Source organism: Sinocyclocheilus anshuiensis, unplaced genomic scaffold (assembly GCF_001515605.1).
Source record: "Sinocyclocheilus anshuiensis isolate Anshui unplaced genomic scaffold, SAMN03320099.WGS_v1.1 scaffold526, whole genome shotgun sequence".
Classification (NCBI taxonomy): domain Eukaryota; kingdom Metazoa; phylum Chordata; class Actinopteri; order Cypriniformes; family Cyprinidae; genus Sinocyclocheilus; species Sinocyclocheilus anshuiensis.
This window is the reverse complement of record NW_015547649.1, coordinates 95,274-110,264: the sequence shown is the minus strand read 5'-3', so window position 1 is coordinate 110,264 and position 14,991 is coordinate 95,274. Positions and strand designations below refer to the sequence as shown.

The following is a 14,991-nucleotide window of genomic DNA, read 5'->3' as shown; positions in this document are numbered from 1 at the left end:
ACTGAAGGCGTCCCCCCGTCTCCCTGCTCTGCCTGCACCGCCATGGCTCCCTGATCTGCCTGCACCGCCATGGCTGCCCGATCTGCTTGCACCGCCATGGCTGTCCGATCTGCCTGCACCGCCATGGCTCCCCGTTCTGCCTGTTGTAATGTGGGGTTTGGTGTTTGGGTTTTGTTTCATGTTCATGTTTTCATGTATTTTATTTTGTAATTGTTTCATGCTGTTTGTGTCATGCTTCCCTTGCCCTCATGTCTTCATGCTATTGGTTCCTCTGTTCATTGTGTCATGTTCTGATTGGTTGTCTTAGTCATGTGTCTTGTTTCCCATTGGTTTGTTCATGTCATGTGACCCTCCTTGTCTGCTATAACTAGCCATCATGTTCCCATTGTGCCCTTGTCGTGTATTTGAAGTTGTAACCCGCTGTTGGTGAGTCTAGTCTGTTTGTGCCTCGTCAAGTCTCTTCATGCCTAGTTAAGTCTGTTCATGCCTCGTCAAGTCAAGTCTGTGTATCTTGTTTGGATTATGTTTGGATTTTGGATTTCACCTTGTTTGAATAAAACTGCACTTGGGTTCTCACTACGCTCGCCTTCAGTGGACTGAATCATTACAAACACTTACTGTAGTGCATAATTTGTTAACTAATTTGGATGTTTGCATCATATAATCAGCTCCATATATATGGCTTTTCCGATGAAGTAAACTTGCTCGGTAGCTCACCTAGGAGAGCACTGCACATGCATTATGGAGTCCATAAATCACAAGTCACGACTCTCAATAACCGAGATCAAAGACTAGTCAAAGCAAGATAAAATGCTGTGGTTGCTTCAGCAAATATGTTTTTATCTCACGTTTGCTTTTGTTAACACTATCACTTAGTGTTTAGTGTAGCTGGTAGAAATGCGATAAAGCTTTAACTTCTTAGCGGATTCGAACTGCTGCGATATGTATGTATGATATGTATAAAACTCAATGTAATAAAACATTTAACATTCATCTGTTTCTGATAAACTCTATACACTTTTAGCACCACTCACTGGACATCTAAACGTGTTGCAAAACGCACAAGAAGCAAAGTCGTATCAATTTGCAGAAATGACGCTACAGCCATGTTTTTCCAGTGAGTCAGGGTTGAAGAAATGAGATGCACTTCCTTGGCTCTAATAATGCCTGAACACCTTAGCATAGCTTCAAGGTTGATGAAGTCTAAATTGTTTTCACCCTTGCAATGTATTAAACACGTGGTGTATAATTGTGACTTTATTGTATTACACCGTTGAGACTTTATTTCTCATATTAGCAAACAAGTTTTATTAGCCCCTCGGCATGTCACATTTACCAAATATAAGATTGGGGTTATTAGATGCTGAATGAGTCATTCTGATATAAAATCTAAATTATGAGAAGTTTTTGTAGTGATTGCAGAATGTGAAGACACCATCTTATTTTCTTATTTGTTTACTCCAAAGAGGCTGATGCCCAGGGATCTGGAAGCACCGTAATTGCTCCTCGATGTGTTAGCATGGTAAAACACCACGTACTGTCCAAATAACAATAATCAAGGACCCTTTTAAGATCACAATTGCACTGTACAAATCAGGTGCCTGCAACTATAAAACAAAAAGTCTAAAGAAAAGAGCGCTGTTGCATTCAGCTAAAAGCATCAAAATTATATGTTCAGACGAGAACCTTAAACACAATGGCTGTGCCTGAATCATCGACACTCAAGAGGAGAGCTTGTAGTCTTTAAAAGGTCTTGAAACGCCTCTCTGATGTCTCTGTTGAATTACTTGTGGTTATGCGAGTGTAATTTGTATGATAAATGGAGTAAATCTCGAAGGCTCTTGAAGAGAAATATCAAAGAGCGTGGACTGCTCCTTATTGAGCTGTAGCAGGCGTGAGTGCCGCTCGTAATCGTGCCGTTTTTGACTGTCCGACAGGGTCGAGGTGGGAAAGGCAGCATCTATGTGTGGGCCTCCGGAGACGGTGGTAGCTATGACGACTGTAACTGCGACGGATACGCCTCCAGCATGTGGACCATCTCTATTAACTCGGCCATCAATGACGGACGCACCGCGCTCTACGATGAAAGCTGCTCCTCCACCCTCGCCTCCACCTTCAGCAACGGCCGTAAACGAAACCCTGAAGCAGGCGTGGTGAGTGTGTATGTGTGTATCGGTGTTTCCTACAGATTCTGTTTGTTTGTGGGGGGCACCGACTCAGTCCTTTAAAATAAAATTACTTGCAAAACACAAACAAAGCCATTTTCCACCCCAAATTATGTTTTAATGATTACTATTTTTTAAAGCACAATGTTGTATATACATAATTTTTATTATAGCATTTATTACAACATTATTACAATGGTATTACCATATTATTATTATTATTATTATTAAATGTATTTTATTTAATTATAATGACCTTTATACAACATTATTACAACATCAGCATTTATTCTTTTATTCTTATTATTTTATTAGACATTATTATTTTAATATTATTTTTTTATCCACTTTTGTATTTTATATAATCTTCTTATATTTTACTCTTCTTATTTTTATCACAAAAAGAAATGATAAGGATGTTGTGAAAGGCAATCATCTGTGGGATATATCTTTCTGAGGTGAAATCAGGTTCAGGACGGTTCCAGTTGTGTAATATTGAGTCTGGAAATTTTTACAGCAATATTCAATTTGGTGTGCCAAAGTCATACGTGCTTTAAAACATGCTTTTGAAACACAATCCCTTTTTCCACAGTGTGATAATATAGAGTATGACAGTGATAAAATGACGAGGAGTTAATCGTTTCATCCATTTTGTGTCTGAACAATGACTCAGATGGAGTCGGAGGGATGCATTGAGCTAGGAACTTAATCAGAGTGTATCTCCAGACTCAAAGAAAGCATCTGAGATGAAGACTGTGGTTAGTCTGTCAGAGGAAAGGCAGGAATTGCCTTGTGTCAGTCCTGATTCTCTCAGGGTGATCAGGGCTGCTTCGGTTTGGTGTCATGAGATGCCAGTTTATCGCTTTTCTCTGATTCAGCACTGAACAGTAGAAATACACAAGATTTATTAACCAATATTTTTCACAATGATATTCATTCAAATATATTCACACAAATTAGGCCTACATCAAATAAAACAAAGCACTAAATAATTAATTTTTTGGCTTTCATCTCATTGCTTTTAGTGAGGTTTGCTTACATCAGCCAAAATTGGTCACAAGTACAAACGTCCATCTCTGGAGGGTAAATATGGATGTTTCTTTCATCTCCTGCCTTTGATAGATCATGAAATGCCGGGCAACTCCAAAGTCTACATTACCTCAAAGTGTTGTGACGAACAAAGCTTTGGGATTTTGTAGGGTTTTCCTCACTGCGCAACCGAACCAAGTTCTGTTAATGAAAATGTACGAATTGACGTCCATTCCACCGATGAGCTGGAATGTGAATGGGCCACAAACAGGACAGGAAGGGAAATTTACAGAATTGCGAACAATTGAACAAATTCAACACAGTCACACAACAGAGGAATTTCATTGGTCCAACACAACAACAAAATGAGCAAGAACAAATCATTTTTATTTAGCTGTTTCCACCTTGTACACGTAAAAAAACTCAGAAATTACTAGTTAATTTAACAATTACAAATATAAAGCAAGAAGCACATTGAATTAAATGAAAAAAAATGAAGGTAGCAAACTGAAAAATGTGTGTTTTTAAATTGTATTTACTATTTTGACAAATCACTTTTTACAGTGTATGGTTGCTTCATGTTGGTTTGACTCCGTGATGTTATTCCACTATAGTCAAAAAAGATTGATTTATTAGAATTAAATACATTTTGAGATTGCTCACAAATTTCTATATATTTCATACAATGATATAATGCAGTGGTCGCCAACCCGTCGATCGCGATCGAGTGGTAGATCTTTATCACTGTCCCAGTAGATCCCGAAAAAAACTGTAAAATAAGTACAAAAATGCATTATATTTATGGGGTTATATTAATGTATCACACAAGGGAACTGTCTTGAGAAAAGTTTCGATGGCAATGGCATTTTCTCCGTATAAAGCGCAACTCTGCTTTGTTTAAAGCGGTAAACAAGGAAACGCTATATTGCAGTCGGTTCATAAGCAGTGTTGCCAAGTCTTGTAAATCCTGAAATTAATCTAAATCAAAACAAAAACAACTGCCCGTGCAGATCGTGATTAAAATGCAGTGGTTGCCTCTAATTTAAAAAGGCTAGATATTTTTGTTCAAAGCCAGTTTGTTTGTTATAAAGCAAATAGCCAATAAATAAATTTGCTTAAAAATCAGTATCAGAATCCAATTTGCTAGTTAAAAAAAAAGAAAGAAAGAAAGAAAGAAAGAAAGAAAAGAAAATCTGAATTCTGAATCAGCTATGATCGGCGCATCACTAATTAAAATACTAAGTAAAAGGCCTCAAATTTGAAGTACAATCTGGGATGTCTTTTTCTATCAATTCTTCAATAGGTAGATCTTGTCTTTCATAAAGGCCGAGGTCAGGGATCTTGGGCCTAAAAAGGTTGGTGACCACTGATCTAATGTTTTTGGAAATACCCCATATGCTGTGTGTATGATAAAATGATCATGGACAATTTGTAAAATGAAATTATTATTAAATTTAATTGAACTTTCTTAGAACAGCAACTGATCTCTTTGAATTTCATACATTCTTACAGTTTAAATTTAACCCGGAATTCTGCATTCTGTTTGCTTCCTCTGAAGTCAGTTCAAAACAGAATTAGAATTTTAAAGGCATTTTTCACCTGCTGTTTGCTGAAGTGTAATCAGGATATCATTGGCACTAATGTGTAATTAAGGCTTTCTCTTTTTCTGCATCTGTCTCCAGGCCACCACGGATCTGTATGGAAACTGCACACTGCGTCATTCGGGCACATCTGCTGCCGCCCCTGAGGCCGCTGGCGTGTTTGCCCTGGCGTTGGAGGCCAAGTATGTACACTTTTGTTTTCCAGCGCTCAGCTCTGATGAGTAGTGAGCCTCTATCAAAGATTTATGAAACAATAAGGCAGCGTTGCTGGCAGACGGCAGCTGAGATCATAGATTACTGCAGACGAGGGTTGTGTCAGAGCGCAGCACCGCAAGCACAGCTCCCGCTCGAAAACCTCCCTCATGTATGATTGATAGCCGATTTAACGATTTAACATGGAAACGGTGCTAATGCCAGAGTCGAAGCTGCGTTCCCGGTGATTAGAGAGTTGAATGATGATGTTACAAATAAACACGCTGTTTCACGCTCCTTTACTTATAAGTCTTACTACTTGATTTGAAAACTTATATTCCACCCAAAGTCGTTTCATTTTGCATCTTTATTCCTTAATAAGCAGCTTCTGTTGTAACATTCAGCCATCCATTCATTCTCCAAACTTCCTGAACAGATGGCCAGTCTATCACAGTCAGAAGTTCAGTAAATAAGTACCTGGACAGAAAAAGTATAGCTGGAGCAGCATGATAAATGTGTGAATCAGGGCTGAGATTGTGCTCCGGCAGCAGCAGCGTTACTCTGCTGGAGGAAAGGAGGGTATCAATGTTCGTTTCTGAGACCCTCGGGTGAGACGCTTCATATCCACATACATTCAGCCATTGATGAGGAATCAAATTGGCGAGTATGTTGCTGATCACCTCGTGAAAAGGAAATTGAAAGTCGCTTTTGATTCAAGCCAACAATTACCCCATGCTTCTCTGAATGCCAGAAAACAAATCATATTTGGCTGCATCTGGCACTTTAGACTCATTAGAAGAGTGTGAAGCTCACAGTGGTGGACGAAGTACACAAATCAAGTACTTGAGTAAAAGTACAGATCTGTATAATAAAATATTACTCCAGTAAAAGTAAAGTTATTTTAATGTTTTTTGACCTAAAACATAGAGACTCTGATGTTAATGTGTCTGCATTGAAGCATTTCAGTGAGCTTAAACAGATCACCCTTTACAGCAGATTTAGTTCACAAACAACTGACAGCTTTGACCTAAATATGATTTTCAGTTACAATAATTAATCCTAAAATTCGACATAGTAACTTACTTTTAGCAGCATCAGTCGCGTGCATGCGCTCACAAGATCTCCCGGTTCTTACTTGTGAATTCAGTTCACTGGAGACTCGCACTAAACGGTTAATTTGAATCAGTGAGTTGTCGACTCGAGAACAGCTACAATCGGATCATTCCAATTCGTGAATGAATCGTTTGGTGCGATTTGCGAACCGATTTAAAAGGTTAATTGAAAAGAATCAGTTCGTTCTTGAATCAGACACCGCTTCTGTGTGTCAGAGCACGTGATATATTATAAGGAGTAACGATAAGTTTTATGAAATGTAGTGAAGTAAAAAGTACGATCTTATGCTTTGGAATGTAGTGAAGTAAAAGTAAAAGTTACTAAAAATAAAACTACTCCAGTAAAGTACAGATACTTGAAAAATGTACTTAAGTACAGTAACGAAGTAAATCTACTCCGTTCCTGTCCACCACTGGAAGCTCAAGACTCGATATTTCATGTCAAGGGGATCCACACTGACTGAAATAAACTACAAAGAGCTATGACTAGTGCTGTCAATCGATTAAAAAAAAAATCGAATTAATCGCACAATTTTTCCTGAAATTAATTGTGATTAATCCCACCTAACATTAAAGTTTTTAAATATATTTTTATATTGAATTCATTTCACATTCAATCCCCAAATTAATGTAGATGCAACACAAAGACAGTATGTTTTTAATATTTGTTTAATGGAATATTTTTTATGACTGAATGTGAGTATCTCTGATATCAATACTATTGATGTTTCTAGGAAATTTTTCCTAATATGTAACCATTGACTATAGCCATTCAACATTACAGTATAATTGAGAGCTGTCAATTTTAACAATGATTAGACTTTAAAAAAATAACAATCTTCACATAATCCCATTATAACAAATGTCATATTTATCTGTGCCCTTCAGCAAGTAGGAAATATACAGAAATGGAATAAAGTTATCAAACACTAAATTCTAAATTAAATATAGATGAATCCTTAAATTTACAAAAATTATTGATTTCCTCTTTTTTACTTTTGTTGAAAAGAGAACAGACATCACAGCAGCCGGTTATTAGATTATTTGGCTGCTATTACTTTTAGAGCTGCCGCTGCTGAACGTGACGCAGGTTTGACTCGCACCTGTCGCTGAGGCAAAAAGTCTCTTGTTTGATGTGCTCATAAAGATGTTCTGCATCTAAATAAATGCAATTCTTATCAAGAAAAAAAAACAAAAAAACAAGCAGCAGTTGTGAGTAGGGTGGCCAATGCTAGCTCCATCCCTGCGTTAAAATATTTTAATGCTGTTAAACTAGAAAAACGAATTGCCTGCATTAACACGCAAATTTTGACATCACTAGCTATGACTATTTCTTTTAAAGGGGTCATATTGTATTGTTTTCTTCTTATTATTACTTCATTATAAAATGTACCACATAAACACACACACCAACATTAGCACCTTGTTGTAAATAATCTTGCCATGTGGTTTCCTAACAAGCCTATGCAGGGATGCAGTTTTCTGAAGCCAGGAGTAGTGCATTGATTGGCAAAATTCTCTGAGTTTTATTGATTTTTATTGTTATTTAAATACAAGCATGACAGCAAATGCAAGTCACAGAACTTTCCCTACACACTCTCCATTATATTATCAGTTTTATAAATTCATATAAGTTTGAACCTAAAATGTTGATGAAAAGTCCGTGTACATGTTATGCATCACTACCAAATCAAAACACCCAAATGTAATACCAGTTTCAAGTCAAAGTGACCATAAGATCAAACAAAAGAAAATACTTTTTAACTCAAGGCAAAATGCAAAATGCAAAAAAAAAAAGGTAAATCCTAATTAATAATAATAATAATAATAATAATTCTTTACATTTTTATAGTGCTTTTCTGGGTACTCAAGGCGCTTAAATTAGATACAAGCCCTAAATGAGCAACACACAGACTGAGATTAAGAACAGTTTACAAGTACAAATGAAGAAGGACAGTCACACAGTCAGAAGAGCATGATCTCGAGGTGGAGGAACGGACAGTGATTTCAACAGCAACCGTGTTCATTACACTTGATTGAGAAAGCTTTGTAAGGAGCGACTGGTGGGGAAAAGGCCATTTTGCCACATCATTTCTGCGTCCGTTCACACATTTCAGTAGGATGTTACGGTGTCAGGACTGGTGTTAATAACTGTTGACATGGCCTTCCCTGTGTAAAGTCTTTGTGTTTGCTCAGTACTAAATAATGATGTAGGTGGCCAGTGAGCAGGTCTCTTTGTTCAGCCAAATGTAAATACAAATTGTAAATGGCAGCTTATTTGCATGTGTTTGTATATTTCAGCAGTACTCAGAGGAGTGTAGTGCAGTATGGCTCAGGGCTGGACTGGAACAAAAAATCAGCCCTGGCATTTTCGGTCCAAGCGGCCCACTATGATCAGAACCGACTGCCGTTTTTTGTTTTTTTTTCTTTAACCAAAAGAGAAGAAAGAATGAAAGAGTAAATGAACAAGATTTGCAGCCATTTGAAATTAGAGGCCACCACTGCATTTTAATCACAATCCAATCAAAGATGCATGAGTAGTTACTTTTTATTTAAATTATATTGTATCATTTCAAAATTGTCAAAGTATGCTAAAAATGCCAATTCATCCTCTGCCAGTAGGTGGCATTTATGCAACAGTCACAATACAGCGTTTCCTTGGTTATCGCTGTAAACAAAGCAGAGGTACGCTTATTAACACTACATTAATAAGCATTATATGGAGGTGAGATGAAAAGAAAATGCCATCAAAACTTTTCTGACGACAGTCAGTTCCCTTCAGAGATACGTTCATATTATCCCACCCCCAGTATAGTATTTAGGGTTTTCTTTGAATATTTCAAGCATCGTGAACAGTGAGCTTGCTGTGCTTTCTCTGCTAGCGTGTCTATTCTCGTGTCCTGCCTCTGGCCTGTTTATAGACTTTGCAATACTTCCCAATATTTCCAGGGTTGAAGCAATACAATGCAACCCAATGGGCAGCTGTCCCTACATGATTGCCAGATTACCAGTCCAGCCCTGATATGGCTGGGAGTTTAAAGTACACTGTAAGTACACAGTTACATACCAACGAAATAATCCATTACCACACAGAAATCACTTAACCCAACAACTAGAAGAAAACTGCAACAATAACACAACATTAAGTTACATTAAGTCCATCGATGCATGGCTCATGTTTTTAATATCAAAATGTCATAGCTGGATCTTCCAGTGAAATGACAGACTTCTCTTTAATGACGCAAACAGAACTTCTCCAATCATTTAGTGCTCTTAAACTCCGCCTCTGTTTTTGAGAGCCACACCCACATCTCAACATCCAATCAACAACCGATGCATAGAATCAAGTCCTCACCTTGCATTTTTTTCTTTTTTGATCATCCGTTACTCTCAGACTATACGAAAGAAAAGAGCTGTCGCTGCTTCCGCAGCTTGATCCGGCTTTTCTCGCTCTTCGTTTTAGTTGTCTTGATTTGACTTGAGACTTCTGAGCTTCTGTCCATGTATCAGAGTTCACCATAAAAGCAATACTGAAGACCTCCAAGCCATTTTCCTACAATCGCTAAGGGTTCCAGTATTCCAGAGAGCTGTGTATTAATAAAATAGAAACCTCATGCCTCATATATGAGTTTAGTCTTACTGTCTTATCTCTTGAATCAATGGTCCCAGTATATAGTCTGCATCCACTTCCCCTAGCGCTCTGTGCAAATTGCTCTTGAGAAACCATATGCAACTGTAAGGGTTTTGTTCTTGCATTGCTATGTGCTCTTTGCAGGAAGTCATTCACTCAATAGAGCACATTTTATATTGAATGGATATGATAACTATTAGAATTGGGAGCTTGAAGGAGGCTTGAATGATTCAAGTTTATGACAAACAGCAGTCATGCTAGTGATTTTCTTTCCTAGGCTTGACTTTATTTCCTTCATTGTGTTTGTCTGCAGTCCGAACCTGACGTGGAGGGACCTGCAGCACCTGACGGTCCTCACCTCTAAGAGGAACAAGCTGCATGACGAGGTGCACCAGTGGAGGAGGAATGGTGTGGGCCTGGAGTTCAACCATCTGTTCGGATACGGCGTGCTGGATGCCGGAGGAATGGTCAAACTGGCCCGGGAGTGGAAGACCGTCCCGGAACGATTCCACTGTGTGGCTGGATCCGTGCAGGAGATACAGTGAGTACAGAAAACACTTCAGAAAAACAACCACTGCAACTGTACAGAAACGCTGCTGCAACCATTTCACTGCAGCAGTCCGACAGTAATATTTTTGTATGAACAGGATGTTGGAGACAAATGTGGAGTGTGACTTAATGGATCGTTAGATCCATCAGAAATTGACTCACTTTTGCATTCGCTTAAGTGGCCAACGCAACTTCCAGCGCAGTGTATAGAAATTGTAAGAATATTAAGCACAAAATTAAATCTTGAGGAAGTTTTACACAACAGGACAAAGCGATATGATCCACTTTCACATTAAAGGTATTTAAAGCTTCTGGAACTACTAAAAGTTTATGGTTTAAATATAATATGCTAAAATGTTAAGTTTATTGTGGCTAATGAAGTATACAATGTATTATATTTTTTGACCAACAGTTACATGACAGGAAGAGTTTTTTGAGATTTTTAGCAGAAGCACAAATGCAGTCGGTGTTCATAGAGTCAATTGACTGGATTGTGAGCAGTGCATATTTTTACTAGAATGAAGTCAAATGGTTGAAAAATGAAAGGTACTTGTGACATCAACTGAAAAGAAAAACCATTGCAAGGTCACAAAGTCAGAGCAAGTAATTAGTGATCTGCTATTTAAGCTTCTTATTATTAAGTTGGCTTGAGAAAGCTGTCTATCTATCTATCTATCTATCTATCTATCTATCTATCTATCTATCTGTCTGTCTGTCTGTCTGTCTGTCCTAGCGACATGCTAATCATGTTAGAAACATATGCTGTGTTCACGCCATATCGTAATTACCGTAATTTCGAGACAGAACCTGCGGTGGTCAGGTGGTACAGCTGTCACGTGGACGGTTTTTACAAGTTGGAATCTCGTAATTATGGGCATTCTGTTATGGCGTGAACACACCTATATTAACAACATGCTTGTAGCATGCTAGCAAACATGCTAATCATGCTAGAAACAGGCTACCGACATGCTAGTAACTTGCTAATCATGCTAGCATCATGCTAGTAGCATGCTAATCATGCTAGCAACATGCTAATAGCATGCTAATCATGCTAGTAACTTGCTAATCATGGTAACAAAATGCTAACAACATGCTAGTAACAGGCTAATCATGCTAAAAACATGATAGTAACATGCTAGTAACTTGTTAATAATGTTAACAACATGCTACCGACATGCTAGTAACTTGCTAATCATGCTAGCAACTTGCTAGTAGCATGCTAATCATGCTAGCAACATGCTAATAACATGTTAATCTTGCTAGTAACTTGCTAATCATGTTAACAACATGCTAGCAACATGCTAGTAACAGGCTAATCATGCTAGAAACAAGCAAGTAGCATGCTAGTAATTTGTTAATCATGTTAGCAACATGTTAGTTACTTGCTAGTCCTGCTTGCAACATGCTAGTTACTTGTTAATCATGCTAGCAACATGCTAGTAACTTGCAAATCATGCTAGCGACATGCAGGTTACTTGTTAATAATGATAACAACATGCTAGTTACTTGCTAATCATGCTAGCAATATGCTAATAATGCCAGCAATATGCTAGTAACAGGCCAATCATGTTAAAACATGGTAAACATGCTAGAAACATGTTATCAGCATCTATCTATCTATCTATCATCTATCTGTCTCTGTCTGTCTGTCTGTCTGTCTGTCTGTCTATCTATCCTAGCGACATGCTAATCATGTTAGAAACATATGCTGCGTTCACGCCATATCGTAATTACCGTAATTTCGAGACAGAGTAACTTGCTAATTATGCTAGAAACATGCTAGTCACTTGCTAATCATGTTGGCAACATGCTAGTAGCATGATAATCATGCTAGCCCTGTTGATATTGTTGAAGTGTGTAGTGTTTCGCAATAAGTGTGTTACAGAATTGCAAACAAAGTGCAAAGTTGACAATGTGTTTAAGCTATGGTTACACTGTGTTTAAGGTATGCTACAAGAAGTTTAGGAATTGAGGCTTTGGTCTAAGCATTCGGTTTTAGTGTGTAAGCAATGGGCAAAAACTGTAATAATGTTAGCAACATGCTACCGACATGCTAGTAACTTGCTAATCATGCTAGCAACATGCTAGTAGCATGCTGATAATGCTAACAACATGCTAATAACATGCTAATCATGCTAGTAACTTGCTAATCATGTTAACAAAATGCTAGCAACATGTTAGTAACAGGCTAATCATGCTAGAAACATGCAAGTGACATGCTAGTAACTTGTTAATCATGCTAGCAACAGGCTAATTACTTGCTAATCATGCTAGTAACATGCTAATCATGCTAGTGACATGCTAGTAACATTTTCTAACCATGCTAGCGACATGCTAGTCACTTGCTAGTCCTGCTAGCAACATGCTAGTTACTTGTTAATCATGCTAGCAACATGCTAGTAACTTGCTAATCATGCTAGCGACATGCAAGTTACTTGTTAATCATGCTAACAACATGCTAGTTACTTGCTAATCATGCTAGCAATATGCTAATCATGTTAAAACATGCTAAACATGCTAGAAACATGTTATCAGCATCTATCTAATCTATCTAAATTTTCAAACTTCAGGCTTTTACAACTACTTTAAACTTTCAGGCTAGGCTTTCTCAAGCCAACCTAAAGTTTCTCTTGACAAACTTTTTTATCTATTTACATTTCAATAAGAGATTATGGAGACAAACCTTTTAAAAACACATACTGATGGTTTGTAGGGAAAGTTACGTATTAATTATTTAAAAAATAAGCACTGTGACATATCCTGTTGGCCATATTCATTGTGGGGTCATAAATGTACATTTTAGAAACTATTTGTGGCATTGCCTGGTAATCATTATTATCCTACACTGAACAGAGATGATTTTTCAAAGTTTTAAAGAAAATATTATTTCAGTCTTTCTATTTCAGCAATTTCATATTTAGTTTCATGGAATAATTTCTAAAATTATTTCTAATTTTCTAAATTATGTTTGAATGGTGTTTCTAATGTAATAACATTATATAATACGTTTCACCTATGTTTACACTAGTTTTGAAAACTGCTTTCTGTGCTATAGCGCCACCAATCTCGCTCTTTTGTGCAACAGCAAATTGATCTAAAGTTCAAATCAGTCCCACTTTATATTAAGTGACCTTAACTACTACGTACTTACATTAAAAAAATAAGTACAATGTACTTATTGTGTTCATTTTGTATTGCAAAGCACTTCTACTGCTATTGAGGTGGGATACAGGTAAGGTTGGGGACAGGTTTGGTGGTATGGGTAGGTTTAAGAGTGGGTTAAGATGTAAAGGATGGGTCAACAGTGTAATTATAAATGTAATTACAGATGCAATTATATGCATGAATTTTTTTAAATACAAGTACAATGTGCATTGTACCAAATGATTAATTTAAATGTAAGTACATAGTAGTTAAGGCCACTTAATATATAGTGGGACCATATTTGACATGCTGGTGGAAAAAAAAATAATCTCGCTTTGTTGCACGGCGATTGATTGCTCCCGGTGTGAATGGCTCCATAGGGATCTATAGTTTTTATGCAAGAACGTCATTGCGTTGTACATTCACATCACTAAACCACGCTCAGTGTGAAAGGCCCTGGAGTGCCTAAAACACAAGCTACAGCCATCATACACACGTGATGCATATCAAAACAGAGGGGAAAAATGAATACAGCTTTGATTTCAGAATTCACACTGGCGTTAAATATTATTTTGCCTCTGTTTTGATATGCATTACCTGTGTGTGATTGTGGTGTTATCCGGCCGCTCTGACCCCTCTGTGCTCTGTGTGAAGACATATTGCATGTGTCGCCCTCTTGACTCTCCACACTCACTCTGCTGCTCTCGGCCACTCGTTCTCACATCTGCTATAATTAGTGCTCTCCCACTCACTGCTGGGCACTGCATGCTATGGCAACAGCCGCAATTATGCCGAGTGTGTGTGTGTGTGTGTGTGTGTGTGTGTGCGCGCACTCTTGTTTGTGTAGGTGTCCTTGTCAAAACCTCCATCGACAGTGTCAGCCCTCGTATCATACCTCACACAGGGTTGGTGGGAGTTCTGACGAGGCACAATTCATGAACAGCAATTAAGCAGCGGCGCAAGAGAGATGTGAGTGAAGTGTAATGAGTGGAAGCAGTGAGGTGAGACTCCTATCCACACGGACTAATGAATGCCTCCACGCACACATGAAACTAACTGCAGAACACATCAAAAGTGTCACTGTCGTCAGGACAAATCAAGGTTTAATTGATTTTGCAGGAGTTCCCTGAATCCGTGACTGTCTGAGCCATTACAGGATTCAGCCAACCTTCTCACCTACATGTGATAAAGAGTACATGATCGTTTCTGTACCTTTTCAATGACATTACAGTACTTTTTTTTTACTATGTATGCAAAAAAAAAAAAGTTAATTTTTTTTTCAAAAATATGCTTTTTATACACTACCATTCAAAAGTTTGGGATCAGTAAGATTTGTAATGTTTTTTTTTTTTTTTTAATGAAGTTTCTTATGCTCATCAAGACTGTATTCATTTGATCAAAAATACAGAAAAAAATGTAATTTTCTGAAATATTATTGCAATTTAAAATAATAGTTTTTATTTTAATATACTTTAAAATATAATTTGTTCCTGTAAAGCAAAGCTGTATTTTCTCCTGTCTTCTGTCACATGATCCTTCAGAAATCATTCTAATATACTGATTTATAA

The 14,991-nt window shown here is 37.6% G+C and overlaps 1 protein-coding gene across 1 annotated transcript in view; it reads left to right on the top strand.

Annotated features, from left to right (window-relative positions):
• The window catches only part of LOC107701967 (neuroendocrine convertase 2-like), a 79,257-nt gene that overhangs the window by 56,538 nt on the left and 7,728 nt on the right, over positions 1-14,991 (top strand). The window contains exons 9-11 of the mRNA XM_016504138.1: positions 1,938-2,153; positions 4,877-4,977; positions 10,044-10,271. Coding sequence (XP_016359624.1) covers positions 1,938-2,153; positions 4,877-4,977; positions 10,044-10,271 — 545 coding nt within the window. The remainder of the gene's footprint in view (positions 1-1,937; positions 2,154-4,876; positions 4,978-10,043; positions 10,272-14,991) is intronic.